The 26,510-nt window shown below is 39.5% G+C and overlaps 1 protein-coding gene across 1 annotated transcript in view; it reads left to right on the forward strand.

Moving 5' to 3' along the window:
- The window catches only part of PKHD1 (polycystic kidney and hepatic disease 1 (autosomal recessive)), a 248,035-nt gene that overhangs the window by 107,715 nt on the left and 113,810 nt on the right, over positions 1-26,510 (forward strand). The window contains exons 37-45 of the mRNA XM_010004904.1: positions 5,917-6,133; positions 7,072-7,229; positions 8,826-9,020; positions 9,909-10,034; positions 12,603-12,736; positions 17,752-17,864; positions 19,500-19,599; positions 20,954-21,088; positions 24,176-24,311. Of these exons, the coding sequence (XP_010003206.1) occupies positions 5,917-6,133; positions 7,072-7,229; positions 8,826-9,020; positions 9,909-10,034; positions 12,603-12,736; positions 17,752-17,864; positions 19,500-19,599; positions 20,954-21,088; positions 24,176-24,311 (1,314 nt within the window). The remainder of the gene's footprint in view (positions 1-5,916; positions 6,134-7,071; positions 7,230-8,825; positions 9,021-9,908; positions 10,035-12,602; positions 12,737-17,751; positions 17,865-19,499; positions 19,600-20,953; positions 21,089-24,175; positions 24,312-26,510) is intronic.

A 26,510-nucleotide genomic window follows, 5' to 3' on the forward strand; every position in this document is an offset into this window, starting at 1 on the left:
TGGATTCCTTAGGCAATCTGACACCAGAAATGCTGCAGTAAATTATTTTGGGTTCTATTACCAGACACTTTTATGCTGCTGGCTTTTTTTTTACTCATAGGTATAATCCATTGAATTACATTTTTTTATTTTGTCTTTTCTCTTTTTTTGGGGGGGAATGTAAACTGCTTGTTTCTTTTCACTTTGTTCATGGGAACGGAAAGATCTTATTCTCATTTACACTAAAGATTTTCAATTTAGCTGCAAGAGATTGACAGATTATCTTCAGGATAACTTGTATAGCCACAGCAAATAGATTGTGTGTCTGAGCCCTGCAGTTCTTGTAAATTCCTTTTGTGGTACAAAGGGATCTCATTACCTCAACTTTTAAACACCAACAATCTGTCAAAAAGTGTAAAAGAGCTTTATAGTTTGTCATCACTACAAACAAACTGTGTGTTCCTAACTGGAGTTTATTAATTTGTGGCAAATAGGAGTGAAGATGAGATGCAGCAGGATCCTGGCCCTGTGTAGTCTGAGGTGAAGGGTTCCAAGTCTGCTGTCCTAACCCAGAAAAGGAAGATTGTTTAAAAGATTTTAATAACTTTTGGGAGGAAGACCAAGAGTCCAGTCCCAGGCTTAGGGCTGGAACCGGTCCTTCTAAAACCCATTTAAGGAGCCTAGTTTCTACCAACGCTTCTGTACAAAATCCAGACTCTCCAGCTCTGCCTGACTCTGGATGTGTCTCACACCGGTTGCTGTCAGGCTTGGCTAGGATGTTCCCTGGGTATTTAAAGCTAGGTGACACCACGTACTCTAAAAACTCTTGTTTTCAGGGCAGGGACATCTGTTTTTGACCTAAGCAACATGTAATCTAGTCACCAGAAATCTCAGATTTGGAGCATGTTGTAGCATTAAGGTGGAACTCATCTAACTAAATAGAAATGTATGAAAGGCAAGAGTTCCTTTCAGAGCAATCTGGTGGTTAGGGAAATCATTAGGCAATGAGATTGAGTGCCACTGGAGTAAGAGTGTGAACATTTTGTCTGTGGATGCAGATTGCAAGAGGATAATCAGGCACAGAAGAGTGACTGTGCTTCACACACTCCAGGGATGCACTGTTGCATCTTGAAGCAGCATGTTCTGGAAACAAAGTTGAAAGATTATGGTGAGCAACTCCAAAAATGCTGTAAAAAACAAAAGCACCACAGGACCAATTGAGAACTTGTGCAAAGCAGGCTGAAAAAATCCCATTACCTAAGTTTGCCTGCTCAAGCTACAAACCTTCACAAATGAACTGGAGAACTGCTTGATCACTCAGTTTTCTCTGCCCTTGCCTCTTAGGCAACCTCTTAGGACTAGGTGAAACCAGTTAGTGAATTCATGTAGCATCCTACACAGATTTACAAAACGTTTTGTAGTAGGGGTTATAAGAAGTGAGATTTATACTGTTTTTCTTCTTCTCTACTAGACATAGAAGAGAGAGTGGCACTGTACACATCAGGATTGCCTTGTTCTTCATAATTATGTCAGGTCTATATAAGACTGCATCTCCATAGCATGCTTCCAACAGGAAGAATAAATCAGGAACCTGGTGCCAACGTGCTCTTTATGCTACGATTTGTCATTAATTCATTTTGGCATTTGTTTTCAAGTCCCTTGCATTCCTTGGTAGCCATTTGACAACACAATTCTTCTCTGCTCAGCATTTAAAGGTGTTTTTGTCAAGTCATCTAGTAAAAGGTTCAATTCTTACTTTGACTGCAACAGTATTTCGAGTCTAATGGCTTTGTCCTGTCCCTTTAACAAGAAGGCACTTCTGCTTTAGATCTCAAGATGTGTTTTTCTTCCAATCTGAGCTCAGTTAATTATTAAAAATGAGTTCAATAATTGAAGAGTTATACAGATTCATCTATTTTTCAGTACTTTTGAGTGTTTCTGCTTGCAGTACTTTTTGGGGGAAGAAATAATTTAAATATACTGCAGCTGTTGGTCTTACAAACCTCCTACTCTCAAACAAGTCATTTATTTACCTGTTGCAGAGTTCAGTCCCAATCACTTAAGGTTGTTTTATGAACCCTGTATCTTTTCTCTGAAATAGAGTTTCTTTTCAAGGGGAAACAAGAAAGAGGGCTCTGGGCCTCCAAAGGGTTGTTCTTCAGTGAGATTGCAGAGAGACAGACTTTGCTCTATAGAATGAATCGTAGAATGGTTTGGGTAGGAAAGGGACCTCCCTTTAGGTATTCATGATATTTCTAGAGAGCCCATTGGTTCTTTGAAAGAGAGAAGCTGGAGAAGACCACTGGGAAACAAAGGTCATATGTCAGCTGGAGATCATTCCCTCCTGAGATGTTTATCAGCACATTTTACCTCCCCATTTAATAACTGGGTGTAGGAGTGCCTCTGAAAAGTGGTGTACCCTATCCAGTCCATCTGCAGATGAGCAGACATCTGGAGACTTCTTCAAGAAGCAGGAGAAAGTTGATTTGGCTACTTGCCAGATATTTGGCCATTAATTCACCTGAGTGTTAATCTAAAAGACCACTTCAAACATCCTATTGTATCCAAGGTGTCTAGGTGGGTCTGGCAGATAGGACATGGGAACTACATCAAAGCAATGCCTTTCTGGAACAGCAGGTAGAGGCCAATCATAATCCAAAATGACATGTTTAAGCACCTGAAACTCACCCATTGTCTCCAAACTAAGTCACAGAATCACAGTCACAGAATTCTTTGGGTTGGAAGGGACCTTCAAGGATCATCTAGTCCAACCTTTCTGCCATGAGCAGGAACATCTTTCACTAGTTGAGGTTTCTTCAAGGCAATCGCAGCCATCACCAGTGATAGTGACTAGACGATTTGGTGGGTTTGGGCTCCTGTTCAAGCCATCTTCATTTAAGCCTGTTGGGGCACAAGGTGGTTGCCTGTTTTCTTATAGTTAGAACTATGTGAGATATACGTCACAATGTTACATTGATTTAAAAAAAACAACACCTGAATTTTTCTGTGTACCAGCTGTAAATTTGTTTTTGAAAGGGAAATAAGTGATGACTGCTCAAGGAACAGTGTAGTACATTTCTGTGTGGTTGTATGATGGGCTCCCATAAAAACCACAGAGCTAGGAATATATTGCAATTAAGGCAAAGAAGTTTTAGTCATGGTCCCTTCTTGGTGACCAGAAAAGTATCACTAACCAAATCCTGTGTGTCACTCGTGCTGTTTAGAGTAGAGGAGAATCAGATCTAAGGTTGTTGTCCCATGTAAGAATATAAATGGGAAGGAAGGGAAGAGGAATCTGATAGACATTTCTGCCCCCTGGATATACATATATATAATATATATATATATCCTGGATACCTGGAATATTCCATTTTCAGAAAAAAAAACAAACAACCAACCTTGAGATTTTCCTTTTTTTAAGTTTTAATAATTTTTTTTTCAGAGCTTGGAAGTGGAAAACAACCTGAAACTTTTCCCTTATTTCATATTTTGTATACAGAGGTCTGCAACTCTTGGTGTTGAGAGTTGTTGCCCAGCAGTGTTGCCGTAGTATGTGTGTGACAGATGTACTCAACGGGGGTCAGTTGTGTGACTGGCCACAGATGCATACAAACACACCCATTAACACATAGACACAAATCAGTACTTTAAACAAAATGTCCAGAGCTGGAGAAAAATTGTAGGCTGCTCGACATGCAGATGGCTGCATCAGTCGTTTGCTTTTGTGTGAGTCCTGAAAATTCAAGAGGATCACTCAATGAAAGAAGGCAAATGAATAAAGATTATGAGACTGCTGCTAGTAGAAGAATGCACAAAGGCTGATATCAAGAGGATTTATTTATTTTTTTTTAGCTGGTTAAGGCTGTATTGAGGGTGAGGTTTCATAGGGAAAACCTTTGATATGGGGCAAGCTGGGCTTTGGGTATGTCTGCAGTAGAAAACAGTGTGGCCCAATAGCAGCAGATCTGCAGAGTGAATCATTCAGGTGTTGAGGATGGAGGGTCCACATTCTATGTGTTTTTGGGACTCCTAAAGAGTCATTCTAGTCTGCTTCCACTAGTAGTATATAAAGTATATTATGTCTTACTAGCTTACAGCTTCTGCCTTATTTTCATCTGAAGTAAATCCATTTGATTCACTCCAAAACAGTTCCATGATATGAAGTGAAGGATGGTTGGGATATTTGCTTAGCTGTAGGGTGAGAAATTTCAATTCTTATTGAAGAAAAAAAGAAAAGATAACTGGCCAGAAGTATCTCACCAAGGTTTAGATGCCCTTCAGCTCATTGACATACAGAGCAGGTGCTCAAATACCCTTCAAGATGGCAGAGTATAAAGACTTGATTCCTCCTTCTTTCATTCTGCTGTGAATTCTTTGGCTTGGAGGTGCTACTCCTCATTTACAGGTCCATCATTGAAAGAATTGGGACACTGGAATATGAGCAACAGAAACTGAAACAGAAAAAAGAGAGAGAGAAGCTTGCTTAAGATAATTTGAAAAAGATTTATTGGGCACAACCTCCACCCTCAGTGATTTCTGGTGTTACTACTTTTGTATCGCACAACCAGGGAGGACAGTAACTTGCTGTGAGCTAAAGGTAAATTATGATCTATTGCAAAGGAGGGAAGGAAAATATACTCAAGGTGAGTGTGTGAAGCACATGCTCTCCCTTGATGGTGTTCAGATTGCTGGATCTCACTGGACCAATCTGTTCCAAAGCCTGCTAGGGAAAAAGAATTACCAAGAGTTAAAGCAAAGTTCATGAAGTGAAGAAGGGCGGGTGAAATGGCAAGATATTTCATTGCTGAGGCTTGTTGTACAGAGACTCAGTAGCATGTCCACTAAAGAGAAAGGAATTTGGGAAACTGCAGTTGCAGCCTTGCTTTTGTCTTCCAGTGGTGGCCTGAGGTTGCAGATGCAGGGAGGGTCTTCTTCATCCCTACCATTGTGCTGACCTGTGGATTCACACAGCTTGTCAAACCTGTAACCCATCCCCAGGGATGCTATGTGACCTTCACATCAACTGAACCTTCAAGTTGAAAATATATGCTCAGGTCTGGTCAGACTAAGGCCTCACCAATAATACGTTTCAACAGTGTTCTTTGAGATTCAAGTTTTCTGGGAAAAATCACCAAAGTTACAAAATTTCAAATAGCACCTGGTGTTATTTCTGCTTTTGGATGAAAATGGCTGAAGCAAATTATTTTAATAAGAAAAGTTTAAGCAACTTAATCCAAGGTTTTAGAAAATAACCCCTCGTTTTGGCTCCTCTACTGGAGACAGTTTTGAGATGACCTTGTGTTTCTAGCTGAGAAATCTGTTGTCTCTCTTGAAAGGTTTTGAAACTGATGATGTTTCTCTTTCCTTATGTTACTGAAAGATTAGTAATAGAAGCAGATGTTTTTGTGAAAGCAAGTTACTTGTGGGCCTAGGTTTACTGCATGTTTGTTTGGACACTTGACTGGGGAATCTGATAATTCAAAATGCTTTTTGCACTCAGAGAGGACAAAAGTCCTTGCAGAGAGTGTTTTCCTCTTCTGGTTATAAACAGTGCTTAAGAAGAGGGTGTTTCTCACATAGGGAAGTCAGTTTGGATGAATGAAACTAAACCTCAGCTTTCACTGCAAGTTCAGCAGACTTCTTTCCAGCATGTTTTTTTAGCTTTTTGGGACCAACAAAACAATAAAAAACAAAACAAAACAAAAAGATACCAAAAAAAGATAAAAATGAAGACGTTTTTTGGAAAGAACTTCAAGCAGATGTGCACAAATCCTCTTTTGTAGCATTAATCCTGTCCCTCCTACACAGCATCAAAAAGAGATGCATTACTGTGGAGTAATACCAAGTGAGGCAGCATGTTCTAAGCATCACGTTCCTGGTTTTTAATATTGATTAGCTTGCTTTTTAATGTTATTATTATTACTACTACTACTATTTTTTTTTCAGGCTGGATGCCCAAAGTAGCTTTCACGCACTTGAATTCATCAGCTCATGCTAATGACAGAAGGTTAGTGCTTCAGGAACCTGTTGACTGGCAACCTGGTGATGAAATCATGGTGGGAAGGACAGGCCTTGGAGATGCACAACAGCAAGAGGAAATGGCTGTCATTGAGTCTGTGACCAACACGGAGCTGTACCTCAGATCACCACTCAGGTATCCTTTCAAGAGCCAAGGGGATTTCTATAGCAGGGAGCTAAACCAGGGGAAAATCTGGTCCAGATGAGGATTTTCAGTTTTCTATGGGACATAATAACTCTATAAATCCCTTCAATAAAGTAACCAGAGGTATTTTTGATCCTCACTCCACCTAAAACTAGTGGTTGTTCAGTCCTGAATGCTTCTCTGTTTAAATTCTGTATCATAACCATGAACTCAGAAAGCCTTCAAAGCAGAAAACACTGATGGCCACTACAGTTCAGTGGCATGGGGACGATAAAGAATTTTTCTGCACAGTTAACAAGTGTCTTCTTTAAAAAAAAAAGAAAATAAGTCCTCCTTATTGACTGATTTACTTATGACAATTAACAACACATACAAAGTTAATTCTGATTCAAACTGTTTTATTTATTGGTTGTTTTGTTTTTTTTCAGTGAGACTTATGCTCTCTTTGTCTGCTCTACGTTAAGTTCTTGAGCAAACTGCACTCCTTTTCATGCTCATCTGGAGCCCCAGTGTTGAAACATGTTAGCTATTTGGGAGGCAACCTAACTCCAAAGCCCAGAAAGGTTAATGGTATCATTTTCAGAAATGTTTGGAGCCTGAGGAAGAAAGTACTGATGTTTTTCACCAAAATATGTTTTTGGGAAGATGAAGGAAACTCAAAGACTGAAATATTTTGATGTAAACATATGTAATCTCAGGAAAAAAAACTGAACTTGAGAGACAAAAAGATGTAAACAAACATTAGCTAAGGAAAACTATATCTAGCCCATATGTGCTGACACATTGGATATGTCACTGTCTGTGGTAAGAATAGGACTGAACCCAGCTCTGAATTTGGGCAGCTGGAGTCATGAGCATAAGTTAAACATAATTCTTGCCACCTGGCAGGTGCAGATGATTTTGTTCCATTTTTTTGTATCATTCCCTAGGTACTCCCACAGTGTTGGAGAGAGATGGGTGAATGGCCAAAACCTGCCTTTGAGTGCTGTGGTGGCACTGATCAGCAGATGGGTTGTTGTTCAAGGAAATGTCACGACAGAGAGGATTTCTCACCTCAGACAGTGTGCAAAAGCAGGTGTGACAAGAGGTGAGAAGGTCTTTTCTCACAGAAACGTACTGAGGAGGTGAATTGCTCCATTTCAATCATATTGTGGTACAGCTGTGTATTAGAAATCCTTCTTAATAGGATAACTTTGAGACATACCAGTGAGTTTATCTTTCCAAACATTGTTTGACATTGAAGTGTGAAGTCTTGGGATATGAACTGCATTTCATTGTAATATCTCCAATGTCTTATATTCACATTGTTGTTTCAAACCATCTTGGGAAAGACCCTGTAGTTTTCCCTGAGCCTAAGGGTGTAGAGAAGAAAATATCTTCTGAAAACATGTTTCAGTCTACATAATATATTAAATTTTTAATTGTGTTTACTATTTAGTCACTTTAAGAATAAGGAAAAACAAAACAGCCCAATGCTGTTTGTTCTCTTTAGTGTAAAATATTGAGATGTTTAGTGTTTAGGGAGATCAAGAGAAAAAAACAAAAACAGGTGATGGTTTCTTGTAGCATATAATATAGAAGCAAATACCTGCACTAAGCTGGGTATCTCAGTTATCCTTTAGTTTTACCTGTATGAAACACCATGAAGTTTGACAGGTGGCTTCTTAATTTGCACCAGCTGATGAGGAAGCACAATCAGACACAGTGATTAACATTTGAAGAGAGTTAGGTTATCTGGCAAACCAGTTGTAAGGTTTCCTTTAAAAATAAAATGCCTTGGGCTTTCACACTGTGACACAAGACTTCATTTGATACCCAGCAGCCAACTGCTTATATTACTCATAGATTTATGGTCCATTTTCTGTGGAACTCATAAATAGAGTCTCTGAAATGTGTTACCAGTTTGAGGTTTTTATTTGAGTTAAAGGACAGGAGGGTTTCTCAGAGGAATCACCAGAAGATGAGTTGACAGTGTTTTTTGTGGTTAATTTACCTTCTTTAAAAGAAAAATGAGCATTACTGAGCATAAGCAGGCAGTGCTGGAATTTGAAATCCCCACTGCACCTTCATTGAACAAGCCCAAGTTGCACGTTTGTAGCCTGAATCCCCTAGAACCAAAATACCCTCAGTACAGGCCCATGGAAGGATGCCTTTCAGGAATGTCAATTCCTCCCCCAGCTCTACAATTTGCTTTTCTTGTCTTAAGACTGTGGGTAGTAACAGTTCCTCATCCATCTGCAGGAATAATGGGGAGAGCAAGCATCTTAAAGAAATTTCAACATGTTCCCATTTCAGTTTAGTTCAGTACATCCATGCCCAATCCCCTTTTCAAGAACCTCACTCGATCAATGTCAAATCCACTTTTCCCCATGCATAGAACTATTTAAAATTGAACACAAGAAACTTCCAAGGTGTAAAACTACCAGAGCTTTCTGCTGGTTTTAATGCACATCCCTCTAAAACTGTGAAGAAGCTTAAGGAGGGAACCCTGGGAGTATTTAAAGGAAGTCTCAAATATTCTTGCCTATGGCTCTTTGTCCTTGGGCCTAGGTTTAAGATCACTGCTGGAAATTGAGTCTCACAGATTCAACGTGGTGGGTCTCCTGCTGCTTGGGGCACTCTGCACATCCTATGGTCACCTTGGGGAAGTAACACTGTCTCCTCCCACCTGCTGATATCCTAGGTGGCTCCAGGTGTCTGTACAAGAAAAGTGAGAGGCAGCTGGGGTCTCGGGACCTGGGGGGCACTGTGGTTGTGGAGGCCTTCCAGGGAGAGAGGAGTCAGCTCCGGGTGGATGGAGTCCAGTTCCGCCAGCTGGGCCGAGTGTTTGGGCAGCACCGCAGCGCCCTCACTGTTGCTGGCAACGCGAGGATGGCAGGTGAGACGGGAGCTGGGTCTCAATGATTTCAGATGTCCACCCTTTTTCTGCCCAAAGCTAGGGCAGATGTCCTTAAAAGCCTGCTCATCTCACAGGTCAGGTGACAGATTGGATTGGTAAATGTGAAAAAACCCTCACTTTTACTCTAAGCCCAAGGGAAACTTGATGGGGACCCTAAAGCTGCTTTAGTTCTTTTGCATTTCTGGACAGCTTCTTCCCAAAATAATATTTCATTTTTCTGCCACAACTCTGAGTTGGTGTGTTACTTCTGGCTCTGGAAATTAATGCACTAATATACTGTGAGGGAGCCCAGAGGTGGCTCAAGGCTGTGCATAGGCCAAAATTTAATTTTGTCACCTGAGGGTTAAGGAACATATTACATTATTTTGCCTTTGTCATTGATAAGTGCAAAATTAATCTCTGTGGGAGTGGCAATGAGGGCTCTGAAGACTGGTGATAACAGGAGCAAGTTAGGTGGGCTCAAATAATATTTTAAGGGTACTGGATGGGACCTTCCCCTCCCTCTAACCCACATGTATATCTTCCTTATCCCACGTTCACTTCACTGAGTGAAGATATAAGCTTCCTGGTGGCAGAAGGCAGCTCTGGCCATGATCCTGCAGTGCAGTGCAGGTCACCATGCCCAGCTAGAAAAGGCATACAAGATACCAGCCCTGTCCTCACTGCCATTCTGAAATATTTTTCCTCTCCTTCAATCTCTTAAATCATTCAACTGCCTGAGCTCACAATATACTTCACTCTTGGGATCTTACTCTATCTTCAAAAGGACTAATTGCACAGCATCAGAGGTTGAGAAGCTAAAATAAAATCCTTCCAACCTTCAAGCTGAGAGTGTATTTTTTGCTCACAGCACTCATTTCTTTCCAGACTCTTACATACGTGGTTGTTGTGTTCTGGACTCCTTTAGCCAAGGCCTCCATCTGAGTGGGATCTCAAACCTTAGTGTGGACAGTAATGTTTTCTACAACATTTCAGGCCATGGGCTTGTACTGGGTAAGTGAAGCAGGAAAATATCTATTCTACATGTAACATCAACATGTGCTTATTACTCTGTGCATGAAAATGCTTTTGAAGGAAAGAATGGCAGATCTTTAACTGCACCTTGAGAACTTTAATTACATCTTCCATGTTTTCTGGTATGAATGAGTCTGGAATAAAGCTCCCATGATTCCATGTGCAACTCCTAGCAGCTGTTTCCATTTGACTTTATACTTTCTGTATCTTCAGGTCAGTCTTCCCTTGATGTGGATCCCTTTTTTCAGTCTACGAGAGGGAAGAGGTTTGTTTTTTTAGGGAATTGATTTATCTGTCTTTGAAGGAGAACTATTGTGCAATATTTAAGACCTCAGTGAGGCATTTAAGAACATACTTACCTTTAACTTCAGTCATTTGACATCTAAGATAATGGAGTGAAAGCATATGTTAAAAGTTAAACAAAGGATTTTGCACTTAAATAAAATGGATCTTGGAGCAACAAAAATGTTAAACAACAAAATATTTCTCCTAACTAACCATTAGGAGACTGACTCAGCGTCTTCTGCTGAGATCTCCTGCTGCCTGAATACCTAAAGATGAAATTTAAAAAGAGTACAAATCTTAAGATAACCAGAAGGGGAAAAAATTATCCTTCAGTCCTGATCTTTCAGTTCCCCACACACAGCAAATCCCTGTGCTAGGTCCTGTGTATAAACATGATGAGAAGTAACAGATTAAAACAGAGGAGACCTGTCCAAGGACAATGATTGCACACATCTTGCAGACAAAGAGAGCTGGCTCAGAAAGACGCAATTACTTGCCTAAGGTGATGCACAGAGTCCTTCTGGTTGTGGGGATGCAGAACCAAGATATTCATACTGCTGGCGTGCCTTTGGTCACTTGTGCCAGGACATGTGTCTGAGCTAAAGGACTCTGGGCTGAGCTGAGCATTTCCTCTGAAATCTCATCCTGAAAACACCTTATCCACAAGATGTCTTTAATGTCTTAACTGTCAGTAGCTCTGGAGGGTCTGATGGATGAATTTATATATCATTTTGTTGCCTGCAAAAGAATATTTATTATAGCTGGTTATATGCAGCTCAAGAATTGGACTCCCTCAGAGATTTCATATAAAACCCCCATTTTCAGGGGGTTTGCAAGACAGTCATAAAAATTCGCTCTGGGCTTAAAATTAATTGACACACCAAGACCTTTTATGCCACCTCAAAAACCTAAATGGCTATCAAAAGAACTGCTTTAGGATCCTTTTCATGCTCTGGCAGTGACATTATAGTAAATATAGCCTGGAAACTAAATATTTCCAAAATGGATCTTGTTCCAAAAACTGAAAAAACTGAAAAAGGTTCAAAAGAGGAAGGTTAAAAACCACTGCTAACCCCAAAACCAGAGGAGTTAGGTCTTCCTATGAACTCACATTTGTGGTAGTAATGATTTGGGATTTGTATTTGGGACACAATTTCAGCAGGTACAATTGAGGATAATAATTTATGTATGATAAGCAAAGCTAAACAGATTTAATTTGCTCCTGCTATGGACCAGAGATGATCCACTTCATACTTTGCTTTCAAAAAAGCAGAGCAGGAGGATGTGTCCTTATTTGGACTTGACTTGTATGGAACTGTCCACTTTTTGCCATTGGATAACACATTTATTTTTTGGTGTGGTTTAAGCAGATTTTTTTATTATTTTTTTTTCTTTCTGCTTCAACAATGTTACTAAATCTAGAGCACCCCATGACTCTGAGTGTTGTGATCAATTTTTTGATTGATTTTTTACTTCTCACACTTCATTGCTTCGGGGGGCATCCCCCACCACTTTTGTGCACAGTTCACCAAGTGTTTTAAAGTCTACTTAGAAATTTTCTTGCATGTAAGTAGGGCAGTGGATGAAGACAAAGGAGATAGATAGGACTTTGAATTCTAGTACTGCCAGAAGCATGCCTATGTGTGCATAAGTGAGCCAGTTCCCCACACTGAATCTCTTTTTATCCAGCTGTAAATGTACTTTACAATATTCCCTTTATTCATTTTCTTCACAAACCTGGGGTATGGCTGGTGTTCAGTTCATATATAACACATGGTAGAGGGTCCTGTGCGTACTGAATTGCAGAAACATGGTCTCTATTGCCTCTTTGTAAAATATATATCACAGTATTCCTTTCCCTCTTTGTTTTTATCTCATTAGAGTGTAAGCTCTTTGTGGGAGAAACTGTTTTTTTTATCATATTTACAATGTTGATCAGATGTTGCTTGGGGCCTCCTGATGTTTCTGAAACACACAACCTTCCCCTTGCCACACTATGCACCACTGTGTTGCACTGTCATGGTAGCCTTTGACCATCTCATACCCATCTTCTGTCATGTGCTAAACACAGGTTTCTAAGTGCTTTTCAACAGTAATTTACCCAGGGACAGTTAGTAAGGAAACATAATTCCCAGGTGGGCCAGGACAGCAAAGCATGCAAAACCCAGCAAGTTCAGTGGTTTATATAATAGAGAGTTTCCAACTACATATAAATGTCAGGTTTTGGGGTGTTTTTGTTTGTTTATTTGCTTTCCTTTAAAGGAGAGGGACTGGAAGAGGGGAACAGAGTCAGTAACAACATAGTGATTGGCCTTTCTGGAACAGATGGTTTATCCAACATTGAGACACTGTCACCAGCAGGGATCTACATCAGGGCTCCTGCCAACCACATTGAGGTAAGAAGTTCAGGTATAAAATGTAACATTTCTTTTCTAGTCAAAGCTATCAGTAAGGTGCTAAGCTTCATTAATCTGGGAAATCATATACACAACATTTGCTTCTTAGCTGAGCTGTCAGAAACTGTTCATGTGATGAGATGTTAAAGAAGTGCATATTACAAAATTAATGACATTCATGGGCAAATTTTACTGTACTTGAACAAAATATTGCAGTGAGATCCTTTATGCTGGGATACTCTAAAATGTTGGTCTATTTTCTAATACTTATGGATTCATAAAACTCGGGAAAACTTTAGGCTCAACTTCTCTAGCATTTTTTTCTACCTCTGTCACCCTTCCATTTTAATGGACTGATGATAAACAAACTTAAATTAAGCAATGTTAGATGTACTCCTGTCTGGTTTTAAAATGACAACTTTTGTGCAGCCTAAGATTTGTATCCCAGGCTGAGAAGAATGCAATTCCTGTTCTATGAAAATTACATTGATTTTGAAAGAAACCAAGGCTCTGTATTCTAAATTGTGATAAAACATTGAACTCTCAAAAAGATAACAGAATAACAACCCTCATAAAATAGTTAAGCTCAGTAAAAATCTTTTATTTAACAATTCTCTAATGCTTTGTTTAGATCATACTTCTTTTGGTCTTATTCAAGTCACTTACATTTCAGAATAAAGGGTCACTTTTATGTGTTTCAAGCAAAAAAAATATGGTTTTTATCCATTTTAAACCATTTTTCCTTCCCAACTGTTTAAAGTCTGGAATTTCATTGAAAGTGACCTTTCTTACCACAGTTTTAGTTGTGACAAATGCACACATTTCCATTTTTTAAAAAAACAAAATAACCCTGACCCATTCTGTGGCTAATCCACAGAAATCAAACTGATTATTAAGTGTATGTGAAGACCTAATCGCCCTTCTGGCCTTATGTTCCAAGAGGAAAAATATTGCACTGAAATTTGAAGGTGAAAAAGAGGCCAACATATTTCCTATGTCAGTATAAAGACAATAGTACTTAGAAGGAGAGGACTTTTCTGCAGTTCCCCCTAGGGTGTATTTATCATTTTTTCGACCACCAAATATGGTTAAAAAATATAACAACTAGGCAGAATCACATGAATTTCAGCCCCACTAAGCACAGAGTTTTGTACTGTCATGCACTGACTTACTCTGGAGCTCTCTACTTGATCACCGGTGGCTCAGCTTTTGAGAAATGTTTGCTGCAATTATGTCTAAGAGTATGTGTGAACTGATTGTGGTGGGTTGGCAGCACATTTGTTTGGTTCTCTTGGTTCACCTGTCTTTGTAGATATGCCCAAAGCTGCATCTGTGGCTGTGTACCCAAACATCAGGGTTAAGTCTGCTCTCCAAAGGTGTCTTACTGAATGCAGAATAGCAGATGGCCCTTGAAAGGTTGTTGAGAAAACTCATTGTTGGCAGTCCCTTGAAATGGGCTTTTTGAGGCATTGCAGCAGCAAAGGGAAAATATTAAGAAGTTTACAGAATCATAGAATGATTTGGGTCGGAAGGAATCTTAAAGTTCATCTAGTTCCAACCCGCTGCCATGGACACAGACACAAATTGCCTAGCTTAAAATTATTATTTAGCTGTATTACTGTTCTACAGTATCAGGCAGTGTTCAGCAGAAGATATGAAAGGACATAAATACAAAGAGAAAAAGTCATGTTTTTTCCAAGCAAAGCTCTTGTGTCCTGTGCACTTTTTCTTGGCACAGTAATAGTCATTTAATGAAGGGATGGTGCTCTAGCACCTGCATGACGATGTTATAAAGTTTCAGCACCATTGTCTTGATCAAATGGCTCAAGAACTGGATATTGCTTTTTAGGCATTAATAATCTTAATTTAATAGGGAGGTTTGAAGAGTGTAATGGGAAGAACTCAACTTCCCTCTGCCTGGTTCCCAGCCTATGACATGGAATGGAAATTTCCCCCTCTAGATTTTAATGTATTCTGGTAGTTGGTTTTTGTAATTGTTTGTTGTTTTGTTTGGGGTTTTTTGTTTGTTTTCAGATTGCCATCTTTCAATTACTGGTTTTAAACCTCCAGGCTTCAATCTTTAAGACAAGAATTAAAGGTAAGATAGGCAGACAGGCTTAGGTCCATGCTGTGTTACATCTTCTGTGCATGATGGGTTAAGCTTTCCACAGTAAGTCTTGCAATATCTTCATAATTACTCTTTTTACTTGGGAGCCTAAATTTGCATCGGTGACTGAAGAGCTTAAATTTCCTTGAAAATCAGTGATATCCTAAAAGGTGTTGAAATTGGGACACTGCAGTCACTCAAACCTGAGCCTGCAAAGATCTTCTGAGACCTAATTTCCACTGGTTTCCATTTGACTTAAGCTCTTAAGTGCATTTGTGAATCAGGCTGTTAGATAACATTTTATACTCATGCAGTATAAGTGCAAAATTATTACAAGACTAGGGATTTGGTTGTGGTTTGTTGGGGTCTTTTTTAAATAATTATGGAAAGCCATGGTTATTGCTTTTTGGTGTCATAAGACAATTTCCTTGCCAGGGTGATTTCTTGCCTTTTAAATGCTATCGGCATGAGGAACTGAAGATGCCCTTCTTTGACATTGGTTGTTTTGTCACAGAAATTCATGCCCTGTGTCCCTTGTGTCCCTTGTGTTGGTTTTGTGTGTAGGGGAAAGGAAAATAAAAAAAAAGAAGTAGTAATATTTTAATCTTTTTTTCTTGGTTCTCATGGGCCCAGTGGGTCTTGGACCTTATATAGTAAGTAACTTTCCATTCATAATCATTCAGTGCCCTTAAATCCCAGAGCTAGGATGCAGTGTTCCTGCACAACAATGGATGGATGGGGCTTAAGAAATTCCTTTTCCTTTCCTGCCATGGTGTTGAGGAGTTGGAAATAGCTAAAATGAATGAAAGGGGTGGAGATCAGCCAGTGTTTCCATGTCAGAGGAGTGACCAATGGTCACGCTATTGACAAATGAATTTGTTTCCCAGTATCATCCAGCCCAGCCTTTCTCCACATTACCAAAGAGGTGAGGCTGCATCTGTTTGGCATCAATCGTTTCTCAGCATTTCATCCCTACTGAGATCTTTTCCAAAACCTTCTGCAAGGTGTGTCCAGGTTGAGGCAAGTCCACTGGGGGTACTCCTTGCATCCTACCAGCTCCTGAAATGAGGGGAAGCAGCACTGGGCACACTCTCCAGAGCTTTAATATCATCTTTAAGGTCAATGGCTTGAGCACTGGTTATCTAAAAGAAATGCATGAAATATTTACATTAGCAGTGTTGTAGGGTTAAGAGACACTTAAAACGTCAGCCACTTTATTTTACTGCATACCTCCAGGTAGCTGGCATGCTCGGGGAGGTAATTTCTCTCTGGAATTTTGGTTGCATGGACATTCGTAATATACTGACTTCCACAAAGAATTGATTTCCACACAAAATTCCCTGCTTGCCTAAAACCCCTGCCCTCCAGCCACTAGCTGGCTGAATAAATATGCAGGTTTTTTCCTTATGAATCATCTGTAGAACGCACGATTGCAGTTGCAAGTAAAAGATCCTGGAAATAATGTGACTGGACTGCAGAAGTATTTTGTTAAAGGAGAAAAGTCTGTGGCTGCACTTTCAGAAAAAGCAGCAGTTTTACCAGGGGATAGAGAGAGCAGGGCTTTGGGTATCGATGTCTCTTTGTTGCTTGACAGATGTCAGAGATCACGACTGCAGGGAACATACTTGAATGGGTCAGAAGAAAGTAATTGGTATATGGAGGCTTTCACCTCTAGGTCACCAGGCTCAGCTTTGATTTGGTCCATCAGGGACCAAAAAGTCATTACTGTTTTAACACTGTCCGGTGACCTATGAATGGGAGTGGTCGGTGTCAGTCCTGGTCTTAGAGAACAAACTCTTCTTATAGCTGCAAGAAAGCTCATCTTAGAGTTCCCTGAGAGAACCAGATACCTCCAGAGAGCAATTAATCTTATCTAAGGTTAGACCAGAAGAATTGCCCTCTGGACATGAGTATGCCTTATTTTTTCCTAGAAAGAGACCCTACATTTACCACCCTGGACTTCAGCATCAAATTTTTACACAACTAAGTTAAAAGAGAGGGATCATGCCCAGATGTGCACACGAAAACATCACTGTATGGAGACCATCCAAAACCAGCTAAGTTTGCCTGCTGTTAATGGAACAAGAGTAGGTTTTTGCCCTAGAGTAGAAAAGCTCCTAAGCCACTGGGTACCAAGCCCCCATAACCCACTTGCCACAGACTCATTAAGTACCAAACTGTAATTTTAAGGCCAGACAGCCCTTATGTTCACTTATATTTCACCTCTTGAAATGATACAAATAATACAGATCCATAATTTTTTTAGTAGGATATATTAAGTGACAATAACAGCACATCTTCCTCTGGTTTGTCCTTACTCAATTAAAAAGAATCTAAACCAATTAGTTTACCACAGGTCTTGGTAAGTTTAGTTGCTCAGCCACTGACACATCCTGAAGATGCAGAGCTCTTCTTTCTCTTGGCCTTTACGTCTCACAGTTCAGTGCTAATGTTGATTCCTTTTGCTGTATTTGCTTTGGGAGATATGAGAAAGATACAGATTGAGAAGTAAATCAATGAATTGAGTAGCTTGTGGTATACCTTTCATCATGACACTGCCTCCCTAATTACAAAGGATTTTATGGGAGTAAGGAGTTTTCCACACACTTTTTTCTTACCTGCTTCTTGAAGAGCTATGGCAATACAGTTTTTCTGTCATTTGTTTCTATTACCTGCCTAACCCTTGTTGCCTGGCTTGAGAATAGTTTTCTTTTCAAGACTGTCCCAAGGCTGGAGTGAAAACAGGGTGAGATTGAGGGCATAGAAACAAGGTATGAGCTTCCACAAGCTAAACCAGATTTTGAATGCACTTCAGCTGGGTTTTTCATTTGGGTTTCTCTTAAGTTTATTTTAATTTCCAGAAATCTGTGGTAATCTTTTTTTCACAGTCATGTATGTTTCTCTGCAGGGTAACACAGTGTGTGCTGCAGGGTATGGCTATTTCTTTCATCTCTCCCCTGAGGGACCATCCAAAATACCTCTGCTGTCCTTCAGTGAGAACGTAGCTCATTCCTGCACAAGGTACTTGGGGACTTTTGTTTAAAGTGATTTTCCTTAGTAGTTACAACACGCTCCTTTCTTCTTCATTCATGAGCTCAATTTATTACCTCACAACATTTCCCTCTCCTGTTAACAAGCTTCTCCAATTTACCACCTCGTTGAAATGATCCTGATGTAGTTTAAGGTGCCACATTTCGCACATTTCCTCATCAACCATTTAACAACAAAGCACTGAAGCATGCACTAGTGTGTTGAATTGAGAGCTCATTTTTAAGTGTACCAGACATTTTGAGCAGGAGAGGGTGGCATGCAGGAGACTGATACACAATTTCTTTCTTACACTCCTTATTTAACATCTCTTGCAGGCCACCATTAGAGACTTGACACTGGCTTACAAAACCTGTAGTGGCATTTCTTACATCCAGATGCTTTATATCATAGCAGAATAAACAGTCAACTGTTAGAATTTGGCCTCTGATTAAGTAGATTGAAATGTAGATTAAGCACTTTGTCTTCCAATGTGATAAAAGGAGCTGTGTGTGTCTCAGACTTTACATATCACAGTTGTTCCTGTAGCATCCAGGAATGGCTAATCACAAGAGCTGTTGCCTGGACTTCCCTAAACCAAAACTGATAGTAAACAATATAATTGTGCTAAAAGTCAGTGGATGGAGTAATCTGAATTTTAGAATCATAGAAGGTTGGATAAGACCATTGAGATCATCAAGTCCAGCCATCAAGCCAACACCACCATGCCAACTAGACCATGTCCTGAAGTGCTAGGTCCATATATTTTTTTAACACCTTGAGGGATGGTGACTCCACCACTTCTCTGGGCAGACTGTTCCAATGCCTGACCACTCTTTCAGTAAAGAAATTGTTCCGATCTAAACCTCCCCTGGTGCAACCTTAGGCCATTTCCTCTCATCCTATCACACTTACATGGGAGAAGAGACAAACCTTCACCCCATTCCAGCCTCCTTTCAGGCAATTGTAGAGAGTGAGAAGGTCTCCCCTCAGCCCTCTCTTTTCTTAACACCCCCAGTTCTCTCAGCCACTCCTCGTAAAACTTGTGCTCCAGACCCTTTGCCAGCTTCATTGCTCTTCTCTGCACATGCTCCAGCAACTCAATGTCCTTCTTGTAATGAGGGGCCCAGAAGTGAACACAGGATTTAAGGTAATTTTGAAGAAATCTGGATTTTAATCTGGTTTTAAAATCTCTGAGAAGTTGAAACCAAGGTCTGCATTCAGGAAAATGTACATTTGGAGTGTACTCCAAGTTGGCTGTATCCAAGAGGTAGAAAAGCCTTATCCATCCAGATTCATGTTGGGCTCATCTGAAGCTGGTTGAAATGAGCATGGTAGTGTTGTTTTGCACCAAACACATGTCAGTGGTGCTTTACACTGCTTGGTAGACCTAGTGTGGCTAATCCCAAAAACACTTTAAAAAAAATAATTATGCTTTCCAGCATCATGAGATGCCTAAAACAAACATAGCTATCCAACAGTTTTATATTTTGGAAGAAGTAATAAAGTCTCATGCAGAGAACTGTTAAAGATTTAAGATTTTACACATCTAAATGATGAATAAGAATATCTGCTCATTAATATATGCACTTTAAAGAAACTGTCTCCTTTGCTTTCTTTTCTGAACAGGTATGGGCTGCTGGTGTACCCAGAATATTTGCCAGACAGCCCAAAGAGAGTTGTTCAGTTCAACAACTTCAAAGCTTGGAGCAGCCAGGGTGGAGCACAGGTACATTTGTCCTGACTGTCCTTTGTAATGCTCAGCATCCTTATGAGTAAATCACCTCTACACTGACTCCATCTTTTAAGGCTGTAAATAGGCCACAGTTACAGTAAAAAGCTCTTGTATGTGCATGTCCCTTAGCTTTTGTTTTGGTGATAAAGTCAGAAAGACAATTGATGTGAGCTCTCCTTACTACTTCAGTGCTACCTGCACCAATAGCTGATCTCCTCCTAATCATCTAACATATGCCTGCCACTATAATCATAGAATCACAGAATGGTTAGGGTTGGAAGGGACCTTAAAAGTCATGCAAGTCCAGCAGCCTTGCCTTTAGCAGGGATATCTTCCAGTAGATCATGCAGTCAAAAAATCTTTCAGTGGATCTGAGCTATTTGTAATGATTGCAGTTGGTAGAGAATCTGTTACCTTCAAAGGGTTAATGGTTTTCACGGGAATTCTTAAATCCTTGTTAAAAATGTGCACTTTTTGTGTTTGAGTTTGTCTTGCTTCACTTTCCAGCTATTGTAATTCAGTATTACTTAATCTGATTTTAAAATCCCAACCCACCCTTTATTATCTGATATCTTCCCATAACTCTGCTTAGAGCCTGTGGTCCTCTTAATCCCCCATCTGATGACCTGAATAAACTTTTTGTGTTTCCCTGTGAAGCATGTTTTCTGGTCTAACCCATCCTGTGGTTCTTCTTTAGAAGGTGTCCAGTTTTTCAATATAGGGATTTGGGGTTTTGGTTTTGTTTGCTCGTTTGCTTTCAGACTGGTGCATTCTATTTCTGCAAAAGCTTAGTTGTAAGAAAATAGAATAAAAGGACGTTTTGCAGTTTTGATTTTTTTTTTTAATTTTTCTTTTCTCTGCCTAGTTTTTAATTTCTTTGTAAGTTACTGACCTAGCATTCATTAATAACTAAGTTCATTATGTTTCTTTCCATGGGATTCCTCTACAACCAATCTTCTTGTTATTAAATGACTGCAAGCAAATACCTATGGGCATCTTTCTGCTACAAACATTAACTTATTTACCCTACTATTCTTCCCAGTATTAAACCCCCCAAAATTCAGAGCAGTTTTACTCTGTTACTGATTCTCAGTTCTGATTTTCTTTCATACTGTTGTTTTTTTGGTTTTAACATGACAGTAATTTAAAAGAATGTAAAAAGTTTTGTATTATTAATTGAAAGCAGAAACTAGGCATTCAGGGGAGATTCTCAAATAATAAACATACATTCAACAATTTTTTTAATGTGTCTTTGCACTTCCCCTTTCTGTTGTATTAAAAGGAAAGCAGAATTATAAGCAATTAAAACCCCTCATTATTATTACTAATTTATTATTATTTTATATAGATTTTTAGAAGCAGCAACCTTGAACTCCAACATTTCTGGATTTTTGCTTGCAAACACTTTGGCATTGACATCGTAGAAAGCCTGGGAAACACTTCTGTAGCTCATAGTGTTTTAATTGGACACACTGGGCAAAAGGTAAGTACTGCAGGAATTATTTCAGTGTCTCTTGAGTTACACAGCAACCCTTCAAACAGGAATAATATGTGATATAAGAAATAATAATAGAAGAAATAAGAAAGCATCCTGAAGAACAGTGCTTGCTCCTTGGCAGCTTGGGTAAAGCTTGGAGTTTAAATAGGTATGTAAAGATAAATACAGCTTCAGGATGAAAATTAGGCACTTTTTTTTTTGTTTAGTCCTCTAGCAATCTTCCACCCCTTGGCAAGATGTTACCTTCAGCAGCAGCACCTGCATGGGACATTGATTTGGTGATAAAGCAGAGAAATTTGGAGCATTAATACCACTCTCTCAGCCTGCTGGAACCAAGGATTTTGTTGCTTCTGCTGGAAGCAGCAGCAGCAGAATAATAACATTTGATCAGCTGGATTTTGAATAGTTTTTTCAGGAGCTCCATGCCTACCAGCTGATGGCGGAGTTGAATATACATCAGCTGTTGAGAAACAAGTGATTGCATTCTGCAGGAAAATTATGCTTTTTTCCAACCTACATTTTGTTTTAGAATGCAAGTTATGAAGATTTATTTTTTTTTTAACAAATTTGAAACAAGGTCTTTGATTTCCTAATTTAATTTTGAACTTCTTTTGAACTCCAAGTCTTCTATATTATCATGCATATTCATGTATATTCTTTACAAAAAAAACATTCAGGAGTAAAAGCACAATCACATTTCTGTTCAACTTATGAGCTGAAATATTTTCATAAGAGCAATGTTAATTTTTTCCTTTCTTGTGTTTGTATTTTTTTTTTCCCCAAGATTGCCATAGTCTCAGAAAACACTTGGAATTTCACAGAATCTGAATTTTTAAGAAAAAGCTGTCTTTTTTGTTTAAACAATCTTTTCTAGTGTAAATTCCTGTATACCTTTTGCTGTAACCAGGCAGCATTTAACTATATACAACTGGGTTTGTTATTATATAATATTATATACATAATATTATATATAATATTATATTATTTTCTTCCATTATTTCTTTAGGCAGCTGGGCAAAGTCCTTTGGGTACTACCAGGTTGTTAACAGGTTAATAACATGGATAACAGTGGAATTTTAGTTACAACTGGCCACAGCTGCTTGTTCGTGATTTTGAGAGGGTTTTTTGCTTTTCTCTCTTTCCTGCTGTTGTTTATGAAATTAATTTTCTCTCTCACTGGCAGAAAAAATAGTTTAAAATGAGTTTTCTTCAGAAGTACATGGAAAGAAGTCTGTGTAGTGGGTCCATTGAATTAATCTAGCTCAGCTATAATCCTGACCTCACCAGTCCAGCCTTGCAGCATCCCAGTGATGCAATTCATTTCTCTCAGACACCAAAGGGTAGATGCCTTTGTTTTCCCTTTGCAAAGGACTCCAACGTTGTACTTATGAAGAGATTTAGAGGTGCTCAGCTGTGCCTTGTTTCTTCCGGTACCCCAGGGGGGTGATTATCTTTGATTATCTCATGATAAGAGCCTCCTTGTCATAATTTACATCTTAATTTATGTAATTCTCCCTTTAATAATGATGTCTCTTTAATATAAATTAAAACTTTATGACATAAATTTAATGGGAACTTTGGATCTTCCACTCTGCTAGCCCTTCCAGTTTTTGAGAGAAATGCTTTAAAACATGTTGGTTTTGTGTTTTTTTTTCTGGAAATATCAGGGCATTTACAAGTTTTGATCAATCCAAACATTAGTGACCAGGGCCCAAAAAGCAGAGGGAAAGATATATTTTTTTTCACTTCCTAGACTTTCAACAAGCCTCTTCCATGCTTTCATAAAGCAATTCATTGTCCTTGTGAAGACATTTGAGGAAAAACATTTCTTCCTGAAAAAGCAGGAGGGCTGAGACAGGTGACACACAGGAGGAATGATCATCTCACGCCCTTCTTCTATTTGCTATTTATTTAAATAAAATAACATTTAGATATAGGTATATGAAATGGGGATGGGATGGAAGAACAGACAAGTGTAAGCAAAAAACTGATAGTCTTTCTGACCAACTTATTAACAGAAGCCAGAAATTTCTGCTTAGCTTTGGCTTGGAAGAAGATGGTCCAAGGACCAGGGCCATCATTGCAGATGTTTTGATCTCAGAATAAAAAAGGTGATAGAGCCACTGTCTCTTAATGAGATTGAAGATAGCACCATTTCTTTGAAGTAGTAATCTATTTATAAAAGTCCATTTCATTCAACAATTTAAATTAAAGAGGATGTTTCCACAGAGGGTGGATTTTTCAACTGATTATCTAATACGGTTTTTGAGAGTTGTTCTACAAAAGTGTTTGTTTGCCTCAGAAACAGCATCATGCATAAAAAAAATGCATTCCTGCTGGCCCTTTTCCCTCCAGGCTACCCACTAGCTCTGGGTCCAGCCTTCTTCCTTGCCTGTTCCCAAGAGAAACTGGCAGAGAGATGTACACTTCCCTTGTGAAATGGCTTACACTCACCGCAAAATCTAGTTTGTCCATTGTGTTTCCCATCTCTTTTGGTTTTGCTCTTCCTTTCCACTTCTGGTTGTTCTGATAGACCCTGAATTCAACATAAGCTTTGAAATGAGCCTAGCTGAAATGCTTCCCCCCCTCCCTAATCACATAACAGGGCTTTGAATCTCAGCAGTCAGGTAAATTAGAATAATTATCTTTATAGAGTAGGGTAATTTCCTGCCTGCTGGACAAGAAAAGATAAAGTAAAAGAGACAGTAAACGAATTTGCTCAGTGTGCCTTCCAGGTGGATTCTTTCTTCCCAGGGAATGCACAAATTCCCTTTCCCTTTGCATGTCCAACCTTAACTAGTACCCAGCAAACTGGAGAAAGCAAATAAAGTAATCACTGCCCTGGAATTAACATTATCACTTACTGTAAATGGTGACCTAAACAGATGTTACCTATAAGAATTTGCAAAGCAACAGCTTAGATCTGTCCTTCAAAAAGTGTACATGGCCCCACAACCATGGGCATGAGTGCAAATCAGATCCTGGGGCATCAGCTGCTGCATCCAGCATTCATTAGACTTGGAGACTCACATGGTGATATGGGTCCCAGCACTCTTCATTTTTTCATTGCAGGATAGGACCTGTATGTCAGCAGGACTAAAAACTCCCAAAAGATACCAGCTGTTCATCTCCAACACAGCTTTCAGGAACTTCGACGCGAACATTTGCACAGCGATCAGGACTTGTTCTGGCTGTTACCAAGGGCAGGGTAAGTTTGATTTACTCTGATTTAGCAGGGTTTCCACAGCTCCCATTTCAGATCCAAATGTTTAGAGGTTCCTAGCTTCCACAGTCAACATCTGACAGATGTTTCAGCTGAATCCTGCAAAAAACCACCATAAAAAGATGAAGCATATTTGCCTCAGTTTTACTTCTGAAATCTTGTCACTATGTTTGCTATAGGCAAACAATCAAGAGCTGGGGTTTGAGGTATTTGTATGCCTGTTCTCCTTAGATTTCACTGTTTTAATATGTTTTAAAAGTGTCATTCTCTATGTTTCACTTCCCCAACCGGGACAGACGCTCCTCCCCACTCGCAGTGGGGCATGAGAAGATGTTTCATAAATGCAAGATAAGTGCTGAGCTTGGTGTGCAGCTCAGATGAACTGAGAAAATCCCTGGGCTGGAATTGGAGAGATATGCATAACAAACAGTACTCAAAAATACTCACCTCTTCAGTATGTGCATTTTGCTGACATTGCTGGTGGGCTGAACCAGACCCTTTAGCTTCTCTGCTCAACACAGGCTTAGGTTGCAAGATCTCTCCAGTTTCCCTTGGAAATAACTTCACCACTTAGTTGAAACCACAAATTGCACACATTTTTTAAGATGAAAGTAGTCTTATTTTTGCACTGATTTTATTTTCTCAATGGAAGGGGTTTTTATTAAAATATTTGTTTCTGCTTCTACATTTTTGGAGGTAAAATTTCAAGACTGATGATTTCTTTAACAGCTATGACACAACCTCACAGATTTCACCAAGCTCCTACCTCAGGCCAGCCTAAACCTTAGGTAAATTTGCCTAAAATAACGTGTAAACTAAGCATCCCTATGAGCTTTGAAAAGGTACTCAAAGGCTCTTTGAAGAATGTTCCAACTGCATTTACCTCTTAAATATCTTTCTATATAAATGAATATTGTCTTACAATCATGTAAGAGAGAGAAAGATTTCAAAAAGTGAGATCAAAGAAGAGAAGGAATAGTAGTAAAATGTGACTCAGAGAAGTTACAACTGACAAGATGATAGTGAAGTAGTAAAGAAATGCAATCCAGGAACACTCATGCCAAAGCTGACTTGTTCTGGTCCATGGGGCAATGATTTTCTGACATTTTGGGAAATATTATTGTGTTCAAAAACTTCCTGTGCTTCGGCCAGGAGCTTTTTGTAGCTACCTGTGTTAAAGTCATGCAAAGATCCTGCAGCCACACTTTTCATAGAATCATGGAATGCTTAAGGTTGGAAGGGACCTTCAAGATCATCAGGTTCCAACCTCCCTGCTATGAGCAGGGACACCTCACACCAGACCAGGCTGCACAAGCCTCATCCAACCTGGCCTTGAGCACCTCCAGGGAGGGGGCATCGACAACCCCCCTAGGCAACCTATTCTAGCACTTTACTACCCTCATGGTGAAGAATTTTTTCCTGATGTCTAACCTCAATTTACCCCCTTTCAGTTTAAAACCATTACCCCTTGTCCTATCACTGCCCTCTCTGGCGAAAAGTCCGTCCCCAGCTTTCCTGTAGCCCCTTCAGGTACTGGAAGGTGCTCTAAGGTCTCCTCGGAGCTCTCATTCTTTTCTCAAGGCTGAACCACCGTAACTCTCTCAGCCTGTCTCCAGAGCAGATCTGCTCCAGCCCTTTGTTCATCTTTGTGGCCCGTTTCTGGACCCTCTCCAACAGCTCCATGTCTTTCCTGTGCTGAGGGCTCCAGAGCTGTGAGCCAAGGCTTTGTGCCAGATGATATATGCATGCACACAAGTGTATTTACGCACTTAAACAGTCCTTATCTCTAAAGAATTTATTTTATAAGCAAGACAGAAAGGATCTATAAGAAACTCTGCTTTTGAGACTGCAACTTTTTGTAGTAGAACTTGTGAAGAAATGTTTGGAGTGTCCAATGAGATGCTGGAAGGGCAGAGCATCTGGATCAGAGGTGTCTCAAACCACAAGTCCTGTCACAACAGGGCAGTGGACAGGTCATAACACAGTGATGGCAATTCCTACAACCATCTCTACTTATTTATTTATTTATTTATTTATTTATTTTCCTGAATCTCTCATTCTTGTTGACTCAGGAGATGTTTTTCCATAGTGAAGGTGAAATGAAGGTAATTTCTTTTTATCTGGAGATGTCTTCAAGCCTATTACCTGAAGAGGTCAGACTCTGTTTCTAAAATGATGCTTGTT

Source organism: Chaetura pelagica, unplaced genomic scaffold (assembly GCF_000747805.2).
Source record: "Chaetura pelagica isolate M959 unplaced genomic scaffold, ChaPel_1.0 scaffold99, whole genome shotgun sequence".
NCBI classification, from domain to species: Eukaryota; Metazoa; Chordata; class Aves; order Apodiformes; family Apodidae; genus Chaetura; species Chaetura pelagica.